A 12,783-nucleotide genomic window follows, 5' to 3' on the forward strand; every position below is an offset into this window, starting at 1 on the left:
GGCCAGAGGGTCGATGGGACAGAGCCACCACCCCTGCCACCCAGCTAAGCAGGGCCCCTGCTGGCACAGCCTTCAGCACCTGACGTCCGTCCGTCCGTCCCCTCCCTCCAGTCAGTAAACTTTGCTTCTGTGCCCTTGCCAGGACACACAGCCAGGACAGGTTGGGGGGGGGGGGCAGTGAGTGAGCCGTCACAAACACGGGGACAAGATGTTCCTGCTGACCTGCGGAGGGGGCTGCGCTGAGCCGTCCTCCCCCCACGGAACCTTCTGGGCCCATGAGCTCCGCTCTAGGCCACCTCTGCTCCAGTTCTCAGTTGGAAACTCAGACCTGGAAGGCCGAGATGGACAAGGGACAGGCCAGAGAGCAGGCCCAGGAGGAGAACGAGGAGTGGGAGGCCTTGCCCGCCTCCAGATTTGTCCAGGAAACAGACAGAAGAGGGGCGAAGATGTCTGGATTGGCAGGATGAGAGCCACCCTCAGAATCAAAGAAGCCGGAGCTTGAATCTCTGGCCTCGCTGGCTGTGTAACCTCGGGGACGTGTGTTCAGCTCTCTGGGCCTTTTTACCCGCTGGTGGGGACGGCCGTCTCTACCACATGTACAGAGAGCAGAACCACAGTGAAGAGTGTGGGCTCTGGAGTCAGAATGTAGGTTCACGTTCCAGTTCTGCCCCGTCACCTGCTGTGGGGCCTGGAAAAATTCAACTCACCCCCCTGCTCCTGCCCCTGCCCCTGCCTCCAGCCCTGCCCCTGCCCCTGAGCAGGCTGGCTGGGTAAAACTGACCATGGCAGGCCCTAGCTGAACCCTGGACCTGGGATCTGGAAAGTTCTTGGAGGGCTTCCTGGAGGAGAGGGAAACTTGAGAGGGATGCAGGAGTCCTGGCAGGGTATGGAGAGGAAGGCTCCTCCCTGGCACCAGCCCCTCTGCTACCTGCCAAGGCAGGAAACAACCCTTTCACCCTAAAGAGAAGCCACATGCCTTACAGTGCAAACGGGGCTCCCAGACCCTCCCCCAGTCCTCCCTCAAGCACCTCCCAAGCATCCAGGGGCCAGTACTGCACTCGAGCTGGCCTTGGCTCCTGAGCGTGGACTCTGGAGGGCAGAGATCAGAGTCCACACAGAGAATGTGCCCTTGGCTTCTAGCCCTGGCTCTGCCCCCTACTTGCTAGTGGTCTGCGCAAGTCACTCCCCTCACTGGGCCTGGCATCTCCGGTCTGACAAAGCTGGATCAGAGGGGTGGGACAGCTCCTGGCCACCAGGAAGGCCCAGAGGCCGGGGGCGGGACCTGCCAGTCTTAAATACTTTGATCCAGCCCTCCCCAGACCTCTCTGGTCCCCATCTTCCCAGCAGGAAGGGTGAGCGAGCTCCACCATGGTAAGTTCCTGCCGGCGTCTGGGTGGTACATCTGCAGCCAGGCCCCAGGAGCACCTGCATTTGGGCCTCCACGTCTCACTGTGCTTTCCTTTCTCCTCAGACGACCTACAGCGACAAAGGTGTGAAGGTGAGACAGGGGCATGTGGGGTCTGGGGCAGGCCCGGGTCCAGGAAGAGACAGTGGGCGTGTGAAGTCCACGCACACTCACGCAAGTTTCTGCCTCCCTTGGATGGAGCTGGACTCCATCCACCTTGCCCTCCTAAAAAATACTGACCTCTTCTTAAATGCCTGCCAATGTCTTAATCCTGTCTGGAAGTTCTTTCTGAGGTCTAACTTTAATCACTCTTGCTGCAGCCCAAAGCTGTCTCCTTCTATGGTACCTGGGCAGGCCTCCTGAGGGCACTTCTGGCTCCCTAACCCCCAGGAGCTCAATTTCTCCTCCTAAATTCTGGGGTTTGGACTGAGACCAGGGAGGTGGTTGGGGGTGCTCCCTGCACACTTGCACTCAAGCCCGCCCCCCTCTCCCTCTGCAGCCCGAGAGAGGCCGCTTCCTGCACTTTCACTCGGTCACCTTCTGGGTCGGCAATGCCAAACAGGTAGAGAGGCTGGAGAGCTTGGGTGGGCAGAGGGTAGCAAGGGGGCCTCCTGGACAAGTTGGGCCTCTGGCCAGGGCTGTGATTGGCCCCTGGAAGGGGAGGGTCAGGGCCACGTTGGGACTGCCCCAGGAGGGAGGGCCATGCTTTGGGTTCTCATGACACAATCAGGATCACGGACCCCAGCAGGGAACAGAGGAGGCCAGAATGAACCAGGAGGCAGCCTTTGCTCCCAGAAGGGCCTCTGAGGTTAACAACAAAGCAGATGGGCTGAGTAGGTCCAGGCTGTCAGCCAGGGGCCCCAACTAGACCCCAACCCTCATGAACCTGGCTGCAACTCTGATTCAGGCCGCATCATTCTACTGCAACAAGATGGGCTTCGAACCGCTGGCCTACAAGGGCCTAGAGACGGGCTCCCGTGAGGTGGTCAGCCACGTGGTCAAACATGGGAAGGTGAGCCCCACCCCAGGACGCCTCACCACTCGTCTGGCAGGCTGGCCCTCCCCTGGGGTCTGTGAGTGCCCATGTGCGAATCAGACCAGAACACCCTCCCTACAGTCCTTTTGCCTCCAGCAGGAACCCTGGTGGCACGGTGGTTGAATGCTGGGCTGCTAACCAAAAGGTTGGCAGTTCGAACCCACCAGCGGTTCTATGGGAGAAAGACATGATGGCTGCTTTGTACTCTGTCCTATAGGGTTGCTTTGCGTTGGAATTGGCTCAATGGCAGTGGGTTTTCTAGGGATGTCTTAGGGGCAGGAAGGAAGGGATATGGGTACAGCTCCCCAGGCTCAGCTGAGTGACCAGCTGCACCCACCTTCTCCTCAATATCTCAGATCCTGTTTGTCTTTGCCTCAGCCCTCAACCCCTGGAACAAAGGTGAGGGGGCCTGGAGCGTGGGGTCGGGGATGTCGGGAACAGGTCTGGGGTGTCAGGGATGGGTCTCTGCCGGGGGAAGTCGAGCCTGGAGGGAGACGCAGCCCAAAGGTACGGACTCTAGTACCCCTCACCCTTTGCTGGCCACAGAGATGGGCGACCACCTGGTGAAACACGGTGACGGAGTGAAGGATATTGCATTTGAGGTGGAAGACTGTGACTACATCGTGCAGGTGAGGCCCTGACCCACCCATCCAGGCTCCACCCTGGGAGACAAACTGGATGGCTCAGCCTGCCCTCTGTCGGCTATGGGGGCCCATACTGGAGGGCAAGTCAAGAGCCCCCGTGTCCCTTCGCCCCATGCTGATGTGACACACGTATGATGCCTGTGATGCTGCATCCCTTACTAACCGTGGCTCCTCCTCCGAGGACCCTCAGTGTCTGCCCCTGTGAAGTAACAGCACAGCACCCACCGACTTCTCATAAAGAGGAAGTGAGATCACAATGAGCATTTCTGGAGCACGGCACGGGGTTCAAGGGGCAGAAGAGAACTTCAAAGCAGATTCCATAGCCCGGCTGCTTGGGTTTGAATCTTACTAGCTGTGTGGCTTTAGGCAAGTGACTTACCCTCTCTGAGCTTCAATCTCCTCTTCTATACAATGGACACGATGCCAGTACCTTCTGTGTAATGTTGCTGGGAGGATGAAAGAAGTCATCCTAGAACAAGGCCTGACGGGTAACCGCACTTTTGCTACAAAAATATGTGAAAGCACTGGGCACGGGGTCTGACATGATACTGGATGTTCATTAAATGGCAATCTGCTTCCGTAGTGATGCTGCCTCGGAAACCCGAGGAGGGGTCGCTATGAGTCGGGCTCGACTTGATGGCATATAACAACAACAAGTATTACTCATAAAGAGCTCTGGTGGCATAATGGATAGGGGCATTTGGCTGCTAACCAGAAGGTCAGTGGTTCAAACCCACTAGCTGCTTCCTGAGAGGAAGATGGGGCTATCTACTTCCATAAAGATTCATAGCCTCAGAAACCCAGCAGAGGCTGCTATGAGTTGGAACTGACTTGATGGCAGTGAGTTTGGTTTTTTGGTTTAGTTATTACTTGTATCCAACTTGTATCCTGTTTGCAGGTAGGGAAACTGAGGACTGGCCAGAGGAAGGGCCACCAAGTGAGTTAGTAGGGAAGGACAGACACCCAGACCTCTGGAGCCCCCCATGCCCACTTGATGTGTCTCCCATAGCCCTAACTCTGAGCCTGGGCCTCAGCTGTCCCACCTGCATGAGGCATGGGTATGGAGGGCAACAGCTGAAGCTGGGGGGGGGTGCCTGTCTGGCTGGGAAAACGGGGGAGGCCAACAGCAGGCCCATGCAGAGGGGTATCAGGCAAGAACGGCCCGTAAGGACTAAGATGGTCCAGCCCTCACTGCTGGCCCACCCCATCTGCTCCGCAGAAAGCCCGGGAACGGGGTGCCAAGATCGTGCGGGAGCCCTGGGTGGAGCAGGATAAGGATGGGAAGGTGAAGTTTGCTGTGCTACAGACGGTGAGTGGACATCGGTACCCCCGCCCTTCCTGCTGGCAGCACCCTGAGATACTGGTACCCCCCACCCCACTTAACTCCATCATCTCAGCCTGGCGCCCTGAAGCACAGACGGTCACCCGAGTCTCACCCCTGCGATGCTTGATTGTGCGTCGAGGCAGACGGGAACCACCAGTCAGTCCCCTACCACCCCACCACCCTCCCAGTGTAGAGCCATGGGATGGGGTGTAAACTGTGGGCACGAGCTTTGAAGAAAGGACATCTAAGCAGATGGGGTCCGAGAGCCACACCCCTCACCAGCTGTGTGACTTTGGGCAAATCACTACACCTCTCTGTGACTTCATTTAAATGAGCCAAGACTCAAGCCCAACCACCTGCTTGGCCTTTGTGTGCCTCAGTTTCTTCATCGATAAGCCCTCATGGGGTTGTGGTGAGGGTCAGGGGGCTAATCTGGATACAGCACCTAGAACAACAGTGCCTGGCATACCTAGACACTCAGCACATCTCCCCATTCTTTTTAGCACCTGTGTGACTGTACAAAAGAGACAATGACAAGAGCTAGCTTCCTAAGATTAAGTCAAACTGCAAGTCTATTAAAAAGCTTGCAAGAGCCCTGCAACACCATTTGGTTCAATGATTTCATTCACTCTCCCTTCAGTCAACACATCTTTATTGAGCAGCTACTAGATGCCAGGCACCGTGCCCGGCACTAGGGCTACCACAGTGAGCAAAGCAGCGTCCCTGCCCTCATGAGCGTCAGGTCTGGGAGTGAGGGAGGCTCTCAAAGCAGCCCCCAAATCAACGAGAAATTACAATCCTGTCAGTAAGGGGAAATGACTTGCCCAAGGTCATATACGGAGGTAGGATTAGACCCAGGGCTGTGTGGGCTCCGGGAGATGGACATGGTCTCAGTGGGGAAGGGAACTCACAGCCGAGCTAGGCCCTTCTCCCACCCACAGTATGGGGACACCACACACACCATGGTGGAAAAGATGAACTACACTGGCCGCTTCCTGCCTGGATATGAGGCCCCCAGATTCGTGGACCCCCTACTTTCCAAGCTGTGAGTACCACTTGGGCCAGCAGTGGGGGAACTGACCTTGAGGTGGGGTGGAAAGCAATGTCCCCTGTCCTCAAGGTGATGATGGGGCAGAGCACCTGGGAGCCTGCTAGGGGACCCTGAGAGCCCCACCGGGCCTGGAGAGAAGCCATCGAGGCTAAGAGCATAGACTCTGGAACCAGACTGCCTGGTTCAAATCCCAGCCTACCCTTTCACAGCCATTCACCCTCGGGCAAGTCGTTTAATGTCTCCGTGCCTCAGTTTCTTTTTATTTATTTATTGTGGTTTGGGTGAAAGTTTACAGAGCAAATTCACTTTCCATACAGCAGCTCACGTACACTCTCTCAGGACACTGACTACAATTTCCCACAATGCAACAGCTCCCCTCCCCCTTCCTTCCCAGTTACCTCTTCCCTGTGTCCTTCCCTCCATGCACTCCTGCCCCCTGAGCTGTCTCCCTGTGCATACACAGCCCTTCTTTCTCCCATGATTGTTCTCTCCAAGGAGTGTATCTACCTAATGTAAATGTTCAGCTCATATGCCTGTCTCTTGTTTGGCTGGAAGCCATGGACGTGGGTTCAATTCCAGACCTGAAGGGCAGCTAGGGGCCACAGTCTCAGGGTTTCATCATCTGTGCCTCACTTTCTTTATCTGTAAAGTGGGGATAACATAGCATCTCCCTCCTATGATCATGGTGGTGACTCACTGAGCTCACACATAAAAGGTGCCTGGTCTACAACAAGAGGACGAAGCGTGAGCTAGGATTATTGTTGGGGTGTCACTGGAAAGGGAGGGGCCTGGGGGTAGTCTTCTCCTTCCAGCCCCACTCTCTTTCCTTCCCCGCAGGCCCAAATGCAATCTTGAGAATATCGACCACATTGTGGGGAACCAGCCGGACCAGGAGATGGTGTCTGCCTCCGAGTGGTAAGCCCCTGGCCAAACCCCGCCCCTAAAAGTGGCAGGGCCCCACAGGGGCCGGCCCACTCTCCAGTTCTTGTCTCTGGACACCAATGTGGAAAAGAGAGGACAAGGGGATGTGGACCTAAGGCCCAAAGTGACACACAGGTCTCCGTCAGAAAGACTGGGGACGTAGGGTGGGGTGTCTGCAGGGGCTTGGAGCGAGAGAGTCACCACCCAAACAGCACCTGGGTGCAGACCCGAAACGAGTGCCCCTTCGTCAGGCGCCTTCCTCCCTCTGCTGGAGAACTACCACGCTCCACACTGAAGGAAAGATGAAAGATCTAATCCGGGTGTCGGTGACGGAAATGACGTTTCCCGTTTAGAGCCTGGTGGTGAATTCTGGAAGGTGGAAATCGGGGCGGGGAAGCTGGAGCTCAGACAGGTGTGCCCCTTGGCCTCTCGCAGGTACCTGAAGAACCTCCAGTTCCACCGTTTCTGGTCCGTGGACGACACGCAGGTGCACACCGAATACAGTTCTCTGCGCTCCATTGTGGTGGCCAATTACGAGGAGTCCATCAAGATGCCCATCAACGAGCCGGCGCCTGGCAAGAAGAAGTCCCAGATCCAGGTGGGTCCAGTGGGTCCATCCTGGGGGATGAGAGTGGGGGTGGGGAGCTGGGGCTTCCTGCAGCGGCAGGGGGGTGGGTGACAACACAAATGACACTGATGTCCTTGATTCCCACCCCCCAGGAATACGTAGACTATAACGGGGGTGCTGGAGTCCAGCACATCGCTCTCAGGACCCAAGACATCATCACGGCGGTGAGAACCCCACTCCTGGTCCTAATCCATGTCTCATGCAGCTCCAGGGGCAGTGCCTGCATATGTAGGGAGAGGGCAGAACTCCCTTCTGGGTCCCTGAAGCCCCTGCCCAGGCACTCCAGCCCCGAAGGCCCAGTCCCTGCGCAGCACACTCTCAGCTTTAGATGTAGCAGGTCCCAGAGAATCAAGAGGTGTGGATTCTGGTCCTAGTTCTGCCCGAGACTTGCTGTGTGTCTCTGGGGGATTCAACTCACTCTCTGAGCTTCAGCTGCCTCACCTTGAAAATGAGGTTTATTAGACTACAGCCAAGTTAGGTCCTTCCAACCAAATTAAGTGTCCTGAGTCTGTGGCTGTAGCCCTTGGGGGGGCCAGGACCCACCTCTTCCCATACAGCAGTATGACACAGTGCACAGGAAGGAAACTGCATGAAGGCTTCACCCCGTCCCCTCCATATCCTGGCCTTACCACAAATTCCATTCATTCATCCATTCATTCAGCAGATGTTTACTGAGCACCTACTATGTTCCAGGCACTGTTTTAGGCACTTGGGATACATCAGCAAACCAGACGATTGTTTCTGCCCCAATGGGGATAGAAAACAAAATAAGTAAAATATATGATGTACTAGATGGCAGTGAGTGCTGAAAAATAAATCAGGGAAGTAGGACAGCAAACAGGTAGGGCACTGCAAAGGAGCCCAGGTGGCAGAATGGTTAAGGGCTGGGCTGCTAACTGAAAGGTCAGAGGTTCGAACCCACCCAGTGGCTCTGCAGGTGAAAAGACCTGGCAACCTGCTCCCAAACAGGTTACAGCCTAGGAAACCCTACAGGGCAGTTCTACTCTGTCCCACTGGGTGGCTGAGTCAGAATCAACTCAATGGCACCTAACAGGGCGGTGCAAATTTAAGCAGGGTGGTCAGGGAAGGCCTCATGCAGGAGGCATTTGCAAATGCAAAGAACTGAAGAAAGGCAAAGGCAGAGTGTGTGGAATCTGGGGCAACTGTACCCCAGGCTGCCTGGGCCAGGCCCAGGGAAGGGCAAGGTCAAAGCCTGAGCTGGGAGTGTGCCTGGGAGGTTCAAGAACAGCAAGATCACCGTGGCTGGAGCAGAATGAGCAAGGGAGACAGAGCTGGGAGATGAGGTCAGAAGGACAGAGACAGACGGTGAAGGCCCCGAGGAAGACTTGGAATTCTATTCTGAGACACGACAGGCCTGCAGGGTACACAGAGGGGCACAGTGTGACACAGATTTTAGTAAGCTCGCGGTGGCTGTCAGGTTGAGAAGGGATACTTGACTTCTCACTGCCTTAGTTTTCCCAGCTATAAACTGGGGATAATAACAGCAGCAGCCTCAGAAGATGACCACGTGGCCACTACAAGGCAACACACAGGAAGGGCCCAAGACACAGTGAGCATCCCAGAGAAGCACTGTACTCTCCGAACAGGACCCAGGAGGCCTCGGGGGGACGGGCATGAGGCCAGGGTCACACTGCACACCCTGAGGGTTGCAGGTGCAGGGAGTTCAGGTAGCGCCCAGCCCCAGGGGCTGGGGTGTTGAGCAGGCAGGGAAAGTGGCTGATGTCAGCTCTGCTCTGAGACAGATTCGCCACCTGAAAGAGCGAGGCATGGAGTTCTTGGCTGTCCCATCCACGTACTACAAACAACTACGAGAGAGGCTCAAGTCAGCCAAGGTCCGGGTGAAGGAGAGCATTGACGTCCTGGAGGTGAGCCCACGGCGGCAGCCCTAGGAGCCGGCCGCGGAGCAGGGCAGGCGGCCAGAGCCCGACACGGGGGGCGGGGGGGGGCCCTGAGTGCCATCCAGCACCGACAGCTAATAGAGGGTTGTCTTCTTTTTTTCTTTAGTTCTGTTTTTAACATCTTTCTTGAGTTGTAATTCTCACAGCAGATAACTGACTCTTTTAAAGTGGACACTTCGATGGTTCTTAGTCCATAAAGTCGTGTACTCATCACCACAATCACAGACACTGAGCAAGCCCGGCCCGCGTCAGGCCCAGGGCCACCGGGGAAAACCAGACAAAGTCCCTGCAGACAGGGGACTGGCACTGCAGGTGCAGGGAAGGCAGATGACAAGGAAATACTGGTAGCCCCCGAGTTATGACAGGCTCCGCTCTGTCATAAGTTGGTATTGACATAACTTGAATACCTCTTTTTAGTTTTCATTACAACTGCCTTTTATTATCACTGTCTTTACAACTGTGATCTTTATTTGCCTTTGGGGGTTGGAAACACTACATATAAGCTTGTTGTTGTTATTATGTGCCATCGAGTCAGCCCCGACTCATAGCGACCCCTCCTTGGGTTTCCAAGGCAGTATCACTACAGAAGTAGGATTGCCCAACCTTCCCTCCGAGGAGTGGCTGGTGGGTTTGAACCACCAGCCTTCTGGTTAGCAGTCAAGTGCCTTAGTGCCTACACTACCAGAGCTAATGCATATATTAAAAAATACACAAATCATAAACAAAATACTGGACAGTTGTAAGCGCAGTCCACCGTAACTCAAATATCACACTGTAAGTAAGGGCCCACCTGTAAGTAGGGAGCAAATGACAGTGCTGGTAGACACAGGCGATGAAGAGTGCCTTGGGGCAGGAAGACTCTGAGGAGGTGACAGTTAGGTGAAATCTAGATGATGGCTCGGAAGGAAGGTTGGGCAATCCTACTTCCGTAGTGATACTGCCTTGGAAACCCAAGGAGGGGTCGCTATGAGTCAGGGCCGACTCGACGGCAAATAACAACAATAACAACTAGATGATGGGAGGGAGCCAGCTGTGTGAAGGGCTGGGAGAGGGAACAGCCAGTGCAAAGGTCCTGAGGCAGGAAGAAGCTCCTGCTGTGCAGAGAACAGGAAGAAGCCCAGAATGGATGACACGCAGTGTCTGAGGAGTCACCCAGGTCACAGAGGAAGGGAGAGGCCGTTGCCTCCCGGAGGCTATTTAGGGTTTTGGATTTTGTTCTTCTGTGGCCAAAAGCTAATAGAGGTGGTTTTTGGTTTTTTTTTTTTAGTTCTGTTTTTAACCTCTTTTTTGAATTGTAATTCTCATGCAGATAACTGACTCTTTTAAAGTGCACACTTCAATGGCTCTTAGTACATAAAGTTGTGTACTCATCACCACAATCAATTTTAGAACACTTTCATCACCCCAAAAGAAATGCTGCATCCCTAAGCCATTATCCCCCAGCACCCCACGGTACCCTCCCAGTCCCTGACAACCACTAATCTATCTTCTATCTCTATTGTTGTTGTTGTTGTTATTTGCTGTCGAGTCGACCCCGACTCATAGCGACCCCTCCTTGGGTTTCCGAGGCAGTATCACTATGGAAGTAGGATTGCCCAACCTTCCTTCCGAGGAGTGGCTGGTGGGTTTGAACCGCCAGCCTTCTGGTTAGCAGTCAAGTGCCTTAGGCACTATGCTACCAGAGCTCCTTCTCCCTAATCTGGATATTTCATAGAAATAGAGTCATTCAATATATGCCTGGCTCTTTCACTCAGCATGTTTTCAAGGTTCATTCATGTTGTAGCACGGTCACGACTTCATTCTTGTTTAAGGCTGAATAATATTCCACTGTATGGATGTACTACAGTTCCTTTATCCACTCATCAACTCATAGACATCTGGGTTGTTTCCACATTTTGTTTATTACGAATGATGCTACTGTGAACACTTGCGTACAAGTTTTTGCGTGCACGTATGTTTTCACTTCTCTTGGGTATACATATCTTGGAGTGGAATGACTAGATGATACGGTAATTCTATGTTTAATCATTTGAGGAACTGCTAGACTGCTTTGTAAAGCAGCTGCACCATTTCACATTCCCACAAATAAGAAATGAGAGTTCAAATTTCCACTGGAAGACTTTAAACGGGAGTGACGTGATCGATACTTAAAACTCCCTCTGACATCCATGGCTAGGATGGACTGGAAGGAGCCAAGGGCAGAAGCAGGGAGCCCTGCGAGGAGGCATTGAGGTGGTCCAGGGTGCTGGTGGCTTAGACAGAAATGAGGTGGTAACAGGACAATTTGGGATGAATTTGGAGGGTCTGGAGCAGACGGAGAAAGGTGTCTTTTCTTGGCTTTGAGGGTTACCAGGAGTCCCTGGGTGGTACAAACAATTAATGTGCTTGGCTGCTAACCAAAAGGTACTAGGTTCGAGTCTACTGATAGGAACCTCGTAATAAAGAACTGGAGATCTACATGTGAAAATAGGGCCACTGAAAAACCCTACGGAGTACAATTCTTCTCTAACACACACGGCGCCGCCATGAGTCAGAGATGACTCAATGGCAACCAGTCTTAGGGGTGCAGGAGCCCCTCTGGGCTTTCCAAGGGCCCTAACATGCCAAGCCAGTGGGCAAGCCACCCCTCCGCTTAGCCCCCCACCTTGTCTCCCACCTAGGAGCTGAAAATCCTGGTGGACTACGACGAGAAGGGTTACCTGCTGCAGATCTTCTCCAAGCCGGTGCAGGACAGGCCCACCCTCTTCCTGGAGGTCATCCAGCGCAACAACCACCAGGTACAGCCGGTCCCCAAGGGGGCATGCAGGAGACGTGTCCAGCTCTTTCAGCACACAGCTCACCTCCGCTCTGCTGTTCCAGGGTTTCGGGGCCGGCAACTTCAACTCACTGTTCAAGGCCTTCGAAGAGGAGCAGAACCTGCGGGGAAACCTCACGGACCTCGAGACCAACGGGTTCGCGCCCGGCATGTAGACGCCGCTAACCTGACCTACCCGCCTGGGCCCCGCCCCTTCCGGCACCCCGCCCCGTCCTTGGAACACGCCCATCCCATAAGCCGCGACCTTTTGACCCCGCCCACCAGCCGCAGGCTCCGCCTACCTTGTGGCCATGACCCCTTGACCAGATCGTACTCGCCCTCCCAAATAAAGCGCGCCTGGTGTTTTGTGCACCCTATGGGGCAGTTCTACTCTATCCTATAGAGTTCCTGAGTCGGAATGGAGTGGACGGCCACGGGTTTGGTGTTTGTGCCCGAAACGGAGCAGTGATGCCCTCTAACCGCTAGGGGGAGCGCTGCAGGAAAGCTGCGGGATGAAAGCGCTTTGCCCAGTACGACTGGGCCAGATAGGGAACTGAAATCAGAGCGCTCAGGGGGCTTACGCTCTACAAGGAAAGGCAGATAATATAGTTTCTCATAGTGGGAATTGGTATTAATAAAATGAAGCAGGGTGATGTGATGATGGTGTGGTCCGAGGTGAAGGTAACAGAGCAGACAGAGAATCAGCCCCCCCCAGCTTCTGCCCCCCACCCTCGGCAAGACAGTCACTCATGCCCCCCCCAACACACACACACCGAGCTCCGCTCCCACCAGCCTTGATTCCAACGAGCATGTCTACTTAAGAGTTAATGACTCTCGCAGAATGAAGCAGAAAAGCAGCGGGAAAGAGCTGCTGGTCCTAAAACCATTGGAAAGAGGAGGTGGGGGCAAGTTAAGCCTCGTTTCCATTTCTCATTCTTGAGGCTCTCTCCTCGAGGATGAGAAAACTTGGAACTAGAGCAGGCGGACAGCAGTGTGAGGACAAAAATCTGAGTTGGTCCTATGGGATTATAGGGAACTTTTCTGGCTGTCAGAGTTGGGGC

At 54.5% G+C, this 12,783-nt stretch overlaps 1 protein-coding gene across 1 annotated transcript; it reads left to right on the forward strand.

The window, feature by feature from the left end:
- Positions 1-1,477: 1,477 nt before the first annotated feature.
- Positions 1,478-11,898, forward strand: HPD (4-hydroxyphenylpyruvate dioxygenase). The gene is made up of 13 exons (XM_007938147.1): positions 1,478-1,498; positions 1,905-1,967; positions 2,313-2,417; positions 2,798-2,840; positions 2,988-3,070; positions 4,305-4,394; positions 5,351-5,454; positions 6,298-6,375; positions 6,817-6,979; positions 7,102-7,173; positions 8,773-8,895; positions 11,589-11,705; positions 11,788-11,898. Exons 3-13 carry the CDS (start codon positions 2,337-2,339, stop codon positions 11,896-11,898), a joined length of 1,065 nt encoding a protein of 354 aa, XP_007936338.1. The 5' UTR covers positions 1,478-1,498; positions 1,905-1,967; positions 2,313-2,336.
- The last annotated feature ends 885 nt before the right edge of the window (positions 11,899-12,783 follow it).

The sequence above is a fragment of the Orycteropus afer genome, unplaced genomic scaffold, assembly GCF_000298275.1.
Source record: "Orycteropus afer afer isolate SDZICR_OR568_19922 unplaced genomic scaffold, OryAfe1.0 scaffold00048, whole genome shotgun sequence".
Taxonomy (NCBI): Eukaryota; Metazoa; Chordata; class Mammalia; order Tubulidentata; family Orycteropodidae; genus Orycteropus; species Orycteropus afer.